The sequence below is a fragment of the Pleurodeles waltl genome, chromosome 5 (assembly GCF_031143425.1).
Source record: "Pleurodeles waltl isolate 20211129_DDA chromosome 5, aPleWal1.hap1.20221129, whole genome shotgun sequence".
NCBI classification, from domain to species: Eukaryota; Metazoa; Chordata; class Amphibia; order Caudata; family Salamandridae; genus Pleurodeles; species Pleurodeles waltl.
This window is the reverse complement of record NC_090444.1, coordinates 429,876,633-429,893,735: the sequence shown is the minus strand read 5'-3', so window position 1 is coordinate 429,893,735 and position 17,103 is coordinate 429,876,633. Positions and strand designations below refer to the sequence as shown.

Sequence of the window (17,103 nt, the reverse complement as noted above, 5' to 3'; positions counted from 1 at the left end):
TATCTAGAAAAATATTTGTGTTGCAGAGAGTTTAGCCTGAAAATGCATTTGAATAAAAAAGGTCTCACAGGAAAATCAGAGCAGGGTTCCCCTGTAGCTGCTAAGTAGTCGAGATGAACTGAAGCTTACGTTTTTAGTCCAATACAATGCTTCTAGAAGGAGTCACATGGATGTGATCCTTTAGTGATTCTGGTGCCGAGATGAGTTCATAAGTACAAGACTATCCTCCAGAGTATCAGTATAGAAACACATTTTCTACTGAAGCTGCATAGTTTGCAAAATCCTTGCTTCAGGTGCCAGGATGCTTCACATTTCAGAATGGAAAGAGGGATTCTCATTAACAAGGTTTAATCTCAGCAAGGAAGGATAGCTGTTCCTCTGTAAAATTGCACAGCATTATTCAAGACAATTTGTGTTAATTCAGCGGTATCACCCAGCTATTTCCTTATATTAAGTTGAAGAGCAGGGGCATCAGTGAGCCTTGAAATGTGCAACAGAACTAAAGGAGAAGAGCACAATCTAGGTGACGCCACTCTTAAAACAACTTAGAATTCCTCCAAGTGGAATGATGTTTATGGGGAAGCTGGGTAGAACTATATTGTGGATGCGGTAAAAAGCCCTGTTCTAACATTGTAGGATCACCAAGCACTACTCTTTAGGCTCCAGTGGATGTGGACATGAGCAGCTAGTTGTACAGTATTGACCTTGATGCTCGGTTAGAAAAGTGCCATGGCTAGTGTTGAATAAGGCTGTGAATGGCAACATAGGATTGCAGTTGGACGGATGGCAGCACATATTTAAATAGTTTTTCTAAGAGGAGACAATCTAGTAATTTAAGTCACAATATGTAGAAGACAAAACTTGAATAGATACAGTAGCTCAAAGAAGATCATCTGAAGCAGAAAAGATTAGTAATGAGGATCCAATAACATTAACTGATTACATTTTTAATGAACTTTTCTTTTAATTAAGTTTTAACTATAAGAAAGAGAAGACCTCAGCAGCATAATCAACACCAGCATTATCTTTGTATGTTAGTAGTATTTAAAAGCTCGGGTAGAAGAGTCAAATCAATAAAGTAAAAACGAGGTTAAGCGAACAGTTGATTTGGTGGTGTTTAGGTCGTATCTAGACCAAAATACTCTCACCGTGGACCAGAGATCTTATTGTGTTTCCTCAAGCATCCCTTCCCTTGACTTATAGCCTTCTCCGTGACTGCTGTTGTGTCTATTCCCCCTCAGCCACTCAAACTTTGTTGGAATCGTATCTGTTTTCCATTGTTGCAGAATGTCTTTTTAGTCAAAAGCCAGCCTATGCCCAGCAAAGTAATTCCCTATTTTTTAATAATTTTAAAGAATCAAGAGGATGAAAGACTGCTTTGGCTGTAATTTGAATCTGTGACCTTGCAAATTGATTTGTGTGAAGGACACTTTACCTGCTCCAGTATACATTTTCATTAGGGTACAAGTTCAGAGGTGTTAAAGTTCTGGAGGTTTCTGGCGAGAAGGCACTGCCTAGAGTAACTGAGTCCTATGTGGGTTCAGTTCCTCAAAAGTATCTTGAAAGGGTGAATCTGCTGATAACGTCAATGAGAAGTTTAGAGAGACAGGTGTGTTGAGTTGGGAGCAGTAGAAATAGAAATGAAGATAGTCCCAGGCTTTGGAGGAAACCTTATTGTTGCTGTATATGTTTCCTGAAGATGGCAACAGACCATTACTAGTCTTGTAAGGGTCCTTGCATACCATTTGGTTTGGAGAGATTGTGAGAATGAGATTGGAAAATTGCTGGGGATGAGCCCTGTTTTCATTAGAAAAATGTTGACGTGAGGGAAAAAGTTCAGTACTTAAATTGCAGTGGGCCATGGCTGATTGGTATATGTGCGGAAATCAACTGGTGGAAGGCAAGTTTGATTTGCAGTGTTATTGTGGGATATGTTGGGATGTGAAAGAAGTGTTTGTTTTTTTTTGTAGTTTTTTTTAGCCTTCTGATGGTAGGAACCTAAAGAATTGTTAGCCTTATGGAAATTAGGATGAAAGGTAGTACTTGGATTTTAAAGCAAAGTATGAGCTGCAGTGGGTAATTGGAGATTTGAAAGCTCAAAATGGAGGGGTTGCAATAGAAATTGGCAATGTAGTGTAAGCCAAGGCCGAAGGCAGGTGATGAACAGATTGGATGAAATGCAGAGGTGACGGCATGATACAGCAAGCTGGTGAGCAGGTGAAAGCAGTTCCACAAAGGTGAGCACACTGTCCTAGTGTATATTTGTTAAATGAACCATTAGTATCTACAAGGAATGTTTGGGAGATGTTGCTTATACAACAGTTCACTTTCGTTAATGCAGGGTGTAGTCGATAGGAGCCAAGGGTTCAGATATTTTCAAGTTAATGCTTCATTGTGACAGTTGATAGTGTTTGTAGCACGATGGAATGCTTGTGGAAGGGATAAGCACTCAAAACTCAGTTCTTACCATTTTAATATGGCCACAGTGGTTGTTATCGTAATGTGGTCTGTAAGAAAGAAGCATCTTTCTGACATAGTCCCCCCACTTTTTGCCTGGTGTCAGTGTTTTTAGACTGTAGTGCACTGGGATCCAGCTAACTAGGACCCCAGTGCCTGAGCTCTCTCCTCTAAATTTGGTTGTTGGTAAACTTTACACTCCACAATTGGCATACTGGTGCGCCTATGCAAATCCCTATTATATGGTACTTAGGTACCCAGGTCATTGGTTCACTGGAGGGTGGGGGTGGGGGGGGTCTCCCATGGGCCACAGCATGTATTGTACCACCCATGGATGCCCATGCAAACTGTGTCTGCAGGCCTGCCATTGCAGCCTGTGTGAAATGGTGCATGCACCGTTTCACCACCGATGCAAGACCTACCTTATATCCTGGCCACTGCACTTGGACTCTTTAAGTCACCCCCCTGGTGGGCTATTCAGCTGAAGGGCAGGGTGCATGTCCCTAAATGTGAGGGTATCCTTGCATGAGCAGAGTACCCCTACAAACCCCAGACTCCACTCCCTGGGCTTTGTAAGTGCGGGGAGGCCATCTTAAGGTATGTAGCGGACACTGATCAACACGAGTGGTCCAACTACATAATGGCTTCTCCAAGCCTATGCATATTTGGTATCAAACATGTTGGAATTACGCAAATGCACCGATTCCAGTGCTAGTTGCATGATCCCCTGTACTCTGGGGGTTCCTTAGAGGATTCCCCAGTTCTGCCTGTGCACCCTTGCAGGATTTCTTGCAAGGGAGAGGTGTGACCACCTCCCCTTTTATATTCGGGGTGTATGGACTGGGGTGGTGTGGCCTCTGAGCACCACCAGGCTGCTTTGAAGTGCACATTTGGTGCCCTCCTTGCATAATCCGGTTTGCACCAGTTCAGGATCCGCCGTTCCTGCTCTGGTGCAAAACCACACAAAGGACAGGGGATTGACAATCCCCCTGTCCAGTTCCTCCCCTAGGGAGGTACACATAGCCAGGTGGCTGGTTGAAGTTGCATCTTGGAAACAAGGTAGGAAGAGGCCCCTGGAAGCATCTGATTAGTTAGGACAGGTAAATGATGTCCCTGACCCCCTATGATAGGTGGGTCACCTCAGAGTGTGACTAACCCCCTTTTAGGATTACTTAAGGGCTCCCTTGAGGGTGGATCCTCAGATTCGTCAAGCAAGACTCTACAAGGAACTCTATGAGAGACGACATCTGCTCCTGGCCTCTGGAACTGCTGATGGTCTGCTTTGGAACCAAAAAAAAATCCGCTTTCGTGGGAAGGCTCCCATTGCAAATGTGTTTCTTCTGATCCTGCTAGAATTCTACAACATCCAGGGCTGTGCATCCTCCAGGGTCACAGAGACTCTGTTTGCACCTGGAAACCCCTCCCCCCACCCCTGCTCCCCTCCATAGAGCCTCCTGGATCTTGCTGGGCCCCAAAAACATGCACATCCATCTTCAGCAGTGCTTGTTGGTGGCATCACTGGTCACTGACCATACTGCAATCTGGCGACCGACATGGGACAGCTCGTAGGTGACTCCTAGGATCTTCTGCAGCTCCTGGTCCCCACAGCTAAACTCCAACCTTCACCAGCTTGCAGGAATCTCTCCTCTAGGAGGGTGGGCCTTGCCACCTGCACTACCTGGGCGTTTCCGAGGGTGCTGGAATCTGTCCTGGGTTCCAGCAGCCTGGTCCACGGGTGGCGACTGCAGCTGGTCAGCCGAGGCCTCCACTTTCCAATGTTCTTTCATCCCTATGCCTCCTGGTCCTGTGGTGAAGGTACTTCTGTCTTCTGGGTATCCTTGGGTGGGAACACTCTCCAACCTTCCTCCAGTGTTTGGGTTTCCTCGTGCACCACTGGGGAGGGTCCTGAAACTCAAGAATTCCAACTGTGACTTCCCTGTGTTAGTCTGTAGGACAACCTGGTAGGTAACCACTCTGCATGCGGTCGCACGGGACACTTGTTGTACTTACCTCTGGTGTTTTCGTTCTTCCCCAGCCCCTAGCTAACTACCACACTTACCTTGGTTGGGCTCACTATTTTGCATTCCAATTACTTAGTATATAGCCCCCCCCCCACCCCTCCCCAATAGGGCCCTGTACATTTTATGCTATTTCTGCTTGTTATTTGGTGTATATATTGTGTGTAGATACCTCCAAACGGAGATATACCAATACTAGGTTAGTAGTTAGTGCTGTCATAAAGAATCCTTTATTTTTAGAACATTTCTCCTGGATAAGTTTTAGCTGCTTGCCTCCGCTACCCCTAGAGAGCTTTTGCTATCTGGACACCTAAACACTATCACTAAGGGTTGCTTGGTCTCAGTATAGAGTGCCACACTATAGGTGTACACCATAAACTGAGCCAGCCTCCTACATGGTCTAGTTGTTTTTGCTCCGGAGGAGCAGGAAAATGGAGTATTTTGCCTCAGAGCGGTAGGGCATTTGATTCCAAAAGAAGACGGCAGATGAGTTTCCTTCATGACTTTGACTTGTGAAGGGATGCCCATATGAGAAAATTAAACTCTGAAAATTGGTCCGGGCTGTGTCTCACACAGCCTGAGCATGATGCATTCTACAAAAAAGTGACTTGTACAAGAAAAAGCCCAGCAGCAAGACTGGATTCGGGCTCTGCTGTGAATAGACTGAAGTCTTGGGGAGGCTTGGAGTACCAGGAAGTGGATGTATGAGTGAGTCTTGGGCTGAGAATCAGGTTGTGAACTTGATGTAGCTGGAACAAGCCTAAAAATACTAGTCCTATAAGCTCTGAACCCTGCTGTTACAGCCTCTAGACTCCTTATATTCACAGAGTGCTAGTGACCAGATCTCAGCCAGCTTATGTAATAGGCAGGTGAGTGGAGAGATGTTCACTGATGTAAACCTCAGGACAACTGGAGTTTGCTGGTTTTTTATTTTCTACTAAATGTTTCTGAACAAAGAGATGTCAGGTACAGCTAGAGAGTGTGAGAGTGGCAGATTGACTTAGTGTGGCAGTGGCCAATATCAGGTTCACTGCTCTTTGGTGGTAATCAAATCTCTGTTGTTCCTGGTAACATATAATGCTAAGGTAGGTTAGTCTTAAGGATGGAGATTCAATTGAAGGACCCAGAGCTGGTGGTGTGGGTGTCAGATTAATGTTAAAATAATGGTTAGTTTTGCTGCCCGTTTTTTGTCCCAATGTTCTGGTAAATAATCATTGCGGTTTTCAGTCTAGGTTCAACAGTATCAACACAATTAAAATAATTAAGTTAAACTAATTGAATAACTAAATGAAAGTTGTTGATGAAGCAGACTCTTACTGTCCTTATTGACTTGCCATATTGGGTAGGAAATAACAGATAATTTGGCACCAGTGCTTGGCATCAAATCTCTATAATCACTGTATGCACCTGAAGATGTAAAGGGGAGGATGCATTTAAGAGACCTTCATGGATTCCAAGCATTTCTAGTTACACCTGCGGCAGAGTAGCTTGGATTATTTATGGTCACTTTTCAGGCATCAGAAGTGACTCCTTTTTCACTCTTCCTCATTTAATTCAAAACCATTCTGAATGTTTTCCTTTTTTTTTTTATTTTTATACAATTTTAGAAGCTAAATATTCAAGAATATTTTCTTGGAAACTTGATCAGGAAGAGTCCTTCAACAGAGGGAGTAGGTAAGTTTCTTGAATGCACTTTCATTTTTGCATATTACCAAGGTTAATTCATAATGCAAATCTCTTCATTATTGAACTTAATAATTAAAACTTGAAGTGATCTTGTATGTAATTTGAGAAAAACATTTTAGTTAAGTGTTTATAGCAGTTTAACTGAAGCCCCAGCACTGAAGGGAATCGATAGCTCAGTTGAGAGTCTGAACATGTTCTGTTACTGTGCTTCCCAAACTTTTTAGAACCATGACCCAGCTTTTGGATCTACAAATACTTGCTACTCACCTAGCATCAATGGACATGAGGTGGAGTAATTTTTTTAGTGTGATAGTAGGCATGCTGTGTAAATGTAGTGAATTACCAAACTTTACATGCTTTTTATAATGTTTTTGTGTTCTTCGCTAACGGCACTTGTTTGTAAATGGCAGGACCTTGACCACGTCCTTTGATATTTCTTTATCAGACTGTGGCCAAGATATTGATCTGCCCATAAGTGGTAGATGCTGAACTGCACTGGAGCTGTAACACGTTTTTCAAAATGTGGTACTCTCATGTGGCATTTGTTCACTAAAATCACAAGTCTTCTGAAAAATCTTGGTGTTGATACGTGTTAGAAAATAAAACCCCTTTCTGCAGCATAGTATGAGGTAAGGTCTCATATCCACTTTAGTGGGAGTCGAGGCCCAGTGGTGCATTTTGGACTTGTATACATACATTAGATACCATTACACATGGTCAGGTTCATTTTATTTTAAGCACAGGCGATTAAGTGATTTGCCCAGAGCCAACACTGGGACTTAAATCTTTTCCCTTCGTGAATTAATAAAACAGCAGCAAAAATACTGAAACGCTCGTGTGGAGTCTTGCTTGGAAATACTTATAAGGGTCTGTTTTAAAACTGGACATAGGGAAATAGTTCAGCATTTTTGCAACAGTGGTGCTGCAACAATTGTTAGAGTAGAGGTGATGACATAAATGTCACATCACTTAAGTCATAGGGACTGTGAAAAATCCTAGCTTCACACAGTGTGGTAAATGTATTTATTAGGAGAGTGGAAGGGTGTAGTATTTAGCAGGTGATAGACTTTGGATCACCTTTGGCTAACATATTATTAAGGCATTGTGCGGTAGCGCACTGCCATTTACAGATAGCACATTTTCCATTGAAATGGCTGCTAAGTTTGCCCAACCATACAGTTTTACTGATACATTTGTATCGCATTCAAATGATAATGTGTGAAATTGTGTTACAGTTAATGTTTATCATTTGTGCATCACCAAGTAAGTTTGATCGTATTAAAATATTTGTTTCCAGCACATTTCATAAGTAAAACAATGTACTCAATTTTTTCTTTCCTAACTGCTGAAATTCTAAATAGGTGTATGGTTCGTTTTCAGATATTTACCTTTTGTTTTGTTACAAAAAATTATATCCTACAACCTTTCCTTTCACACGCCAGGTACCCCAGCAAGATTGTTACATAATTCACTTTAAAAATTCCTCTCACTTTTCAGCCAGAGAAAGGAAAAAAAACTCCAATCCCATGTTAAAAGAAAGCGCAGCAATTTGTCAGAAGACATAGCCCACTGTTTCATCTCTGTCTTTCACGCACAGCAAATGTGACAAGAAAAATACAAAATGTAAAGGCTTCTTTCTCTATTGCTCTTTTGTGAGCCACTAGAAATTGGCATCATAGGGCGTGACTGTAGAAAAATGCCACTGTTGGCATGGTTGACACACACACTTACACACACACACTTACACACACACACTTACACACACACACTTACACACACACACTTACACACACACACACACACACACACACACACACACGCACACTTACACACACACACACACACACACACACACACATTTTGCATAGTGTTGATGCTAACTTTGAAAGTGTGCTGGGACCCTGATAACCAGGTCCCAGCACCAGTGTTCTTTCCCTAAAACTATCTTTATTTAACCCATTGGCAAAGCCCTGGATCACAGTTAAGTCCCTTGTAAAAGGTACCCCTGGTACCAGGGGCCCCGTGACCAAGGAAGGTCCCTAAGGGGTGCAGCATGTATTATGTCACCCTGGGGACCCCTCACTCAGTGCATGCACCCTGCCTGGCAGCTTGTGTGTGCTGGTGGGGAGAAAAGACAAAGTCGACATGGCACTCCCCTCAGGGTGCCCTGTCCATAAATCACTGCCTGTGGCATAGGTAAGTCACCCGTCTAGCAGGCCTTACAGCCCTAAGGCAGGGTGCACCATACCACAGGTGAGGGCATAGTTGCATGAGCAATACAGTGTCTATGTCAATTCTTAGACATTGTAAGTGCAGGGTAGCCATACTGAGTATATGGTCTGGGAGTTTGTCAAACACAAACTCCACAGCACCATAATGGCTACACTGAATACTGGGAAGTTTGGTATCAAACTTCTTAGCACAATAAACCCAAATGATACCAGTGTGGGATTTATTGAAAAATGCACAGAGAGGGCATCTTAGAGATGCCCCTGTATGTTAGCCAGTCTGGAAGTGTAGGACTGACCGGTCTGTGCCAGCCTGCCACTTCCACGCAAGTTTCTGACCACATGGAGGGAGTTCCTTTGTGCACTCTGTGGTCAGAAACCAAGCCTGTCCTGGGTAGAGGTGCTTCACACCTCCCCCTGCAGGAACTGTAACACCTGGCAGTGAGCCTCAAAGGCCCCCTCTCACCCCAGGACATCACAGCTAGTGGAGATGCCTGCCCCCTTCCGGACATAGCCCCCACGTTTGGCGGCAAGCCCGGGGGAGATAATGAGAAAAAAAGGAGGGGTCACCTACCAGTCAGGACAGCCCCGAAGGTGCCCTTAGCTGAGGTGACCCCTGCACTTAGAAATCCTCCATCTTGGTTTTGGTGGATTCCCCCCAATAGCAATAGGGATGTGCCCCCCATACCCTCAGGGAGGAGGCACAAGTAGGGTGTAGCCACCCTCGAGGACAGTTCCAGCTCCATTGGACAAATAAAAGTATAAAAGGGGTGGGGGAATTTCTGTGTATGCATGCCTTTTGGGATGTGGAGTGTAGTTTGGGTAAGACTATAGCTGGGGCCTAAAAATAATGTTGTCTTAGAAGGCAGCATTCTGTTGACAGCTTTCATGGAATATTAGTGGTGCATACCTTAGATATTTTTGACACCCCTGGGGCAAGTCAGGCAATGCCTGCCATAATGGATGCTAATCATTGATATATTGTGGTTATAGGTAGCAAAGTTCTGAAAAGCACTTGCATAATAGCGGCCAATCCTTCACATACAGAGACCATTCTGTGTCTAGCTTTAACTGCATCTTTGGACTACAGATGGCATTCCAGGCAATCGTTCAACTATGGATATAAGTGACATTTTGGTTAACCATAGCATAATATTACTCTTATCTTGACATATTCTGGGCACCATTGGCCCCATTTGGACACAGCAGCCCCTCCCTAACAGATTGTGGCCATTCTTGACAACTTTCCTGCTAACTCTGGCATAATACTGTGGAGGTGCCTGGAATTTCAGATGCATAATGGTGCACCAGCACAATGTACCTATTCTTGACTAACGGTAGCCACCTTTGCATAATTTTGGCTAGTCCTAGCACAGTGGAGATACAAAGCCCTTTCATATGATGGACATCTCTATTTGTTGATGATAAATGGGCATAAATGTCTCCATGTGTGAGAGTAGTAATAAAAAAACACATTTTGGAAAACAAATGCAGTTTGCATAAATAAGATATGATTCTGTTTAGGAAAATAGGGCCTCTTTATCAAACATGTACATTTTGGATTTCATAACGGAATGTCTGTATGTCTACAAACTAGCACAATGATATGTTGGGGCAAATGTTTACATTTCTGAAATGTATTTAAAGTTGATAATTTTTGAAGTATTTCTTATTTCATTTTATAAAATGAAACCCCTTTAAAGCATATATATATATATATATATATATATATATACAGGGAGTGCAGAATTATTAGGCAAATGAGTATTTTGACCACATCATCCTCTTTATGCATGTTGTCTTACTCCAAGCTGTATAGGCTCGAAAGCCTACTACCAATTAAGCATATTAGGTGATGTGCATCTCTGTAATGAGAAGGGGTGTGGTATAATGACATCAACACCCTATATCAGGTGTGCATAATTATTAGGCAACTTCCTTTCCTTTGGCAAAATGGGTCAAAAGAAGGACTTGACAGGCTCAGAAAAGTCAAAAATAGTGAGATATCTTGCAGAGGGATGCAGCACTCTTAAAATTGCAAAGCTTCTGAAGCTTGATCATCGAACAATCAAGCGTTTCATTCAAAATAGTCAACAGGGTCGCAAGAAGCGTGTGGAAAAACCAAGGCGCAAAATAACTGCCCATGAACTGAGAAAAGTCAAGCGTGCAGCTGCCACGATGCCACTTGCCACCAGTTTGGCCATATTTCAAAGCTGCAACATCACTGGAGTGCCCAAAAGCACAAGGTGTGCAATACTCCGAGACATGGCCAAGGTAAGAAAGGCTGAAAGACGACCACCACTGAACAAGACACACAAGCTGAAACGTCAAGACTGGGCCAAGAAATATCTCAAGACTGATTTTTCTAAGGTTTTATGGACTGATGAAATGAGAGTGAGTCTTGATGGGCCAGATGGATGGGCCCGTGGCTGGATTGGTAAAGGGCAGAGAGCTCCAGTCCGACTCAGACGCCAGCAAGGTGGAGGTGGAGTACTGGTTTGGGCTGGTATCATCAAAGATGAGCTTGTAGGGCCTTTTCGGGTTGAGGATGGAGTCAAGCTCAACTCCCAGTCCTACTGCCAGTTCCTGGAAGACACCTTCTTCAAGCAGTGGTACAGGAAGAAGTCTGCATCCTTCAAGAAAAACATGATTTTCATGCAGGACAATGCTCCATCACACGCGTCCAAGTACTCCACAGCGTGGCTGGCAAGAAAGGGTATAAAAGAAGGAAATCTAATGACATGGCCTCCTTGTTCACCTGATCTGAACCCCATTGAGAACCTGTGGTCCATCATCAAATGTGAGATTTACAAGGAGGGAAAACAGTACACCTCTCTGAACAGTGTCTGGGAGGCTGTGGTTGCTGCTGCACGCAATGTTGATGGTGAACAGATCAAAACACTGACAGAATCCATGGATGGCAGGCTTTTGAGTGTCCTTGCAAAGAAAGGTGGCTATATTGGTCACTGATTTGTTTTTGTTTTGTTTTTGAATGTCAGAAATGTATATTTGTGAATGTTGAGATGTTATATTGGTTTCACTGGTAATTATAAATAATTGAAATGGGTATATATTTTTTTTTGTTAAGTTGCCTAATAATTATGCACAGTAATAGTCACCTGCACACACAGATATCCCCCTAACATAGCTAAAACTAAAAACAAACTACAAACTACTTCCAAAAATATTCAGCTTTGATATTAATGAGTTTTTTGGGTTCATTGAGAACATGGTTGTTGTTCAATAATAAAATTAATCCTCAAAAATACTACTTGCCTAATAATTCTGCACTCCCTGTATATATATATATATTTTCACAAACACCAAAGTTTAAAGTGACATTGTAGCTATTTGAAAATGTCAGTTTAATAGTAGCATTTGAAACTAAAAACTCTGAAATGCATCAGTTATAGTTCACTCAAGAAAAAATAACTTTGTGCCCCTGCCTTGCATAATGTTGTCATTAATGATGTTGTTTCAGTTGTCATCAGTGATGTTATCAATGTTGTCATAAAACATGTTGAGTGCTGTAATATGTACGGTCATAAGCAGAGCATTGCATGGGTGCCTATTCTAGTTTCTTGCGTTAACTATAACTGGTTAGTTTCTTTGTTTTTTTGTTTTAGTTTAATATGTTAAGTTTAAACTGATATTTTCACCTAACTAAAATGTCACTTTAACCTTTGTTTTTTTTTTTCAGTAAATGTACGTTTTTTTGTTTTGTTTTTAATGTAAATAGGAGCTTATTACCATACATAAGTATGCCAATCCACTGTTGCTGGCCAAACCCTCTCCCATGCCACCAGCCATGCTGTTTTTTTCAGTTCATTTCCTCATCCCGCTTGACCCCCACAGGAGTAAGGGCATGCACTAACTCCTGTGGAACTCTTGCGAGAGTCCAGGGGCCTGTTCTGGCTCCAACGGGATTGTGGAGCACTTACAATACATAAATGTTTTTTAGATTTGACCACTTGGAACCCCCCATAATGTTCAGTAGGTTGGGGTACCCCTACACTGCCCCCTTATATCTTACTTTATTTTTAGTTTCTGGACAGAGGGACCTGGTCCTCTGATAAGCTGGCTGCAACATTTTGCAGCTGCCATTGCAGGACCAGACTCCTGTGAGACTCATGGAAGCTTCTCAGTCCCACAGGAGCAAAGAGGCCCACAGGAATGAAAGCCCACCCAGCCAAATCAGATTGTTCTATATATATATTTTTTTATGTTTTGTGCCCACTACACTTCCACAAACCCAACCATCGAGATGAGATATACATACGATTTGAACCCTTTTTCTCAAAAACTATTGAACAAATATACACCACAGGATGCTCTCTGGGTAAAGATATAGCTTTCTGCCAAATTTGGTGTAACTCTGCTCAACTGTATGTTCAAAAATCCCCATTCTTTTCTCGGCCACCACTTGATGGATAACCCCTAAAGTTTAAAAAAAGAAGCTTATGGTAGATTAATCTTGTTCTGGAAAGTTTTGTGAAGATTTGTCAAACCGTGCCAAAGTTACTAGCAAACCAAGAAATCTATTTCCTATAGTAACTAGGTCCTGTCAATGTGTAATATACAGAACAGATGACTTCTGCAGTTATTTGTAACCCTCAGTAGGAAAGCCACTCAAAATTCCACATGTCTGCTTGTAGTCAGCCACTTAAGGGAGTTGTAGGTGGGCTTTTTGGCTGGGGTATCCAGTCTATAGTAACTCTTTCGTGGCCTCCAAATTTTCTCATATTTCTGTGGGCAGCCTTGGTTTTCAAATAGATTGCAGACCAAACTATCACATTTCTGAAATAATTTTTAAGATATTTGAGGGACAACTAAGGCCGAATCCATAAGAATTCCTGCTGATTTTTTTTGATTCCTTGTTATCAAATGGCAGTTACTAATTTGGCTATTACTTGACTTATGTTGAGACATTTACTCCACTGTATTGTTAAAGATTTGTTGTTACCACTTCTATCTGGGGCCCGAACGTGTAAACTTCGTACAGCTGGTCTGCTGTCCTAACCGACAGCAACAGGGTACACTGTTCCATGTATCTAGGGGGACATTTAAAGTTCAGGAGCAAGAGCCCTCACACACCCAAATGATAGTGTCTCTTTCATTTCTCAAACAGTCAGGAGAAGTTCATTTGATTGTAGGTCCTGATGAAGCGTTAGAGGATCTTTCATGACCACATTACGCGAAACATGTTGACCAGACCCTAGGGGTCAGGTGACAATTTCCCAGATCTCCAGGCATTTTTAAGTGGTTGAGCATTAATCTCATTATCCACTTTTCCAGATGTTTTTAATCTTGATCGCAACCCTGTAATATACCCATTAAAGTAGATTGCCGTGGGGTTGCTAATCAATTTTAATTTTTCTACTTTCCTGCAATACTGAGTGTCTGACCTCTACGATCGCAAAGGCAGCCACCCATAAAAGATCTCCGGTAAAGAGCCCCCGTAAGGGGAGCCCGTCAGATATTGCACCGCCGGTCTGACGAGGAGCTTCCCGATGATGAAGCATGACATCCATTTGGGTGTGTGAGGGCTCTTGCTCCTGAACTTTAAATGTCCCCCTAGATACATGGAACAGTGTACCCTGTTGCTGTCAGTTAGTCTTACTGGGAGAACGTACACTGGACCTTTTAACCTCCCTATCCCTCTCTTTGTTGATACTGCTGTCCTAACCTACAAGCTAAAAACTTGAGCTGTACAACTAAGGTACTAGCCTGTGGGGTCTGTTTAGTTCGGCTGTTTTCAGTCTGTGAATATCAGATAAGTATAACTTATGATTTTTCCACCGTGGCCCTTACAAGTAGATTTGCTGTCACAACATATGACTGTGAAAGTACTTGGGATGAAAACAAAGTGAAGAAACACTCTATACATTTTTAAAACATTTTTAGTGTAACTTATCAGAACAAGAATCTTCTGTTTGCCAACGTATTTCTAGTGCTTCTTAGGGCTTTTTAGACAAAAGTCATGTCTTGCACCACACTAAAATATTGTAATATTTCATTGCTTCCTCTTCAAACCTCCTGTTTGTTTCCACTATTTCCGTTCAGGATGAGAGAAATAAGAGATCCAGAGAGCTCTTGTTAAGGGAAGCTCAATTTGCTTACTTCATTTGATCTCTTGTTAAGGGAAGACCGATTTGCGTACTTCAATTACAGGCAGGTATTTTTGCCCCACTACTTTTAAACCTCACCGGTAGCCACTTCACCCAACTTAGATTTCTTCTTTTTTCAGGAATCTTTTTTATTGTTATTTCAATTATATCATAACAATTTGATTGTATATTAATATTTGCACAGTGGACAGTTACATCTGTTATACGTTTCGCAAATTTGCAGGTAGTACCAGAAATAATTGGTGCATTTACAAGAACGTCAGTTAGGGAAATGGATGAATTATCCAAACTTAGGCAACACATTGTACAGGCAGCAGGATTTGTCTGAGTCTAAGTATAGGCATTTCGTATGATCTGGGTTTAAACACAGAGTACTAGTCAATCCGCCGCTCTTTTCGCTTTTCCATTTAAGTATGTATACATTTGCACAGTTATTTATAAATGGTGATCCTGGATCCTAATAAAAACAATAACATTCTTGAACAATGGAGTACCTTATCTTCAAATATTTGATAATAGTAATGCTGTGCCTTCTTGCGTGTGGAGTCCCCTCGGTGTTGCATGCGTGCATTGGTGTAGATTGAGCTGTGTTTGAGCCCCAGGTGCTTAGTGACTACCTAGCCTTGATTTGACTGTTCAGGATGAGGGGGGAATGCTTAGTAAGTGTGTCAGTAACCTTATCATAGTGTTCCCAGTGTTTGATAAGCGCTGGGCTGTCTTAAATGCTAGTTTATCTCTGCTGAGGTGGAGTCTGTTTCTGAAGTTTGTAAGCGTGTCAGCATCGCATCCCAGCTGTCTGATTGTGGGTATTTGCGCAGGCCGAGTGCATCCTCCCTCCTCAGTGCCACCCCCTCAGCACCCGCCCAGATCGTAAATGATCATTTACAGGCCGATACATTGGGTGCCTCTGCAGACTTCCATCTGCGAGTTATCATTCGGTTAGCTGTTACAAATCCCAAATCTAAAAATCTTGCTGTGGCCCTGTGCCGCGGGCCCCTAGGAAATAAACCCAACACTCAACTCTCCCATGTAGGCGGCATGGCGCGTGCTGTGCATGCTGCTAAGCAAGCAACCACTGCTCCCCAGTAGCCATGCAAGGAGGGGCAGAACCATAGCGTGTGTAGGAGATCTGCATTTAAATGTTTGCAACAGGGGCAAGCTGCGTCACAGTGAAGGAAATATCTATTAATGCGAGCTGGCAGAAGGTATGCCCTATGTATTATGTAGAACTGTAGGAGTCTAAATCTGAAGTTGCGGGGTATAGTGGTGTGGCTAGAGATGAGACGTCCACTGCTGGTCCATGAAGGGCGTGGCTGAGTCACATTCCCAGGCCGTGCGCAGCGCATCATGCTAGTGCACCAAGTGAGCTCAGAGCGCTTCCGTGAGCCACATGATCAGATGTCTTCCCCGTCCCATTACCTGTATATATTGTATTAGTTGATGGGTTGGGGGGGGGGGCAGTTGTTAAGTGTCCCCATCCACTCGATAAAGAGCGCAGTAGTGAGTTATATAGTAGAAACTGTCCCACCGGGAGGCCCGTGTCAGCGAACAGAGTAGTGAACGGAATCGGCTTGCCTTCACTGCACAGATCACCCAATGTGTGCAGATCCGCAGTATGCAACGCCCTAAGTTCCGCCCCAGACACGGCTCCGGAGCCACGAGGTGTGCCCAATAGCGCCAGGGCCGGGGCGAACGGGACAGTCCCCCTCGTGAGTTGCAAGGACCTGCGATAAGTTATGGGCGACTTTGAGGGGAAGCTCCTCCGGCGGTGCTGAGCGCGTCAGTGGGTGGAGCAGGAGCGTCACTCTCAGGAGAGACCAGAGTCCCGCGGTATCAGGGAGATGAGTCATCTGGACACCCATTGGAGCGGAGATGCCAAATAATAATGCTCCAGATTGGGTGCTGAAAGGCCACCCTGTTCTAGTGGCAAATAAATCTTCTTAAGTGCAACTCTACAGCGTCCTTTATTCCAGATAAATTCTCGTAGTTTGGGTTCCAATTCCCTAAAGAAGCTGGCCGGTATATAGTATGGGAGATTGGAGAAGTAGTATAATAATCGTGGCAGCACAATCCTTTTCAAGAGGGCAATTCTGCCTGCTACAGATAGCGGCAGCGTTTGCCAGAAAGCCATTTGGGATCCGATGGATGTCACCGCCTTTCTAAGGATTCCATCAAACAGGTCCTCTTTTCGGTGATAAATTTGAATGCCTAAATATCTAAACGTGTGTGGCTGCCAGGGAACTACAACTGCAGAGAGGTGCAACCTTGGATCTGGCAGTTTGGGATCAAAGGGAAAGAGGCAGGACTTTGCCCAGTTAACCCGTAATTCGGAAGGCATGGCAAAATGTTGCAAGATTGTCCCAACCTCTGGAGGGACCTGCGTAACGTCCCTAAAATACAATAAGAGGTCATCGCATATAGTGACACAGTGTGTAGACAGTCTCCCAGCTCGATGCTCCAATGGGGACCTTGACTTCGTAGTACTGCGGCCAGGGGCTCCATGGCGAGGAAAAACAGTAGTGGAGAGAGGTGGCAGCCCTGTCTGAGTGCCCCTGCGCACCGCAACCGGCTCTGAGATACTTCCAC

At 43.3% G+C, this 17,103-nt stretch overlaps 1 protein-coding gene across 1 annotated transcript in view; it reads left to right on the top strand.

Annotated features, from left to right (window-relative positions):
* ERLEC1 (endoplasmic reticulum lectin 1) overlaps positions 1-17,103 on the top strand; it is a 331,659-nt gene that overhangs the window by 62,866 nt on the left and 251,690 nt on the right. The window contains exon 5 of the mRNA XM_069234195.1: positions 6,083-6,149. Within this exon, the coding sequence (XP_069090296.1) occupies positions 6,083-6,149 (67 nt within the window). The remainder of the gene's footprint in view (positions 1-6,082; positions 6,150-17,103) is intronic.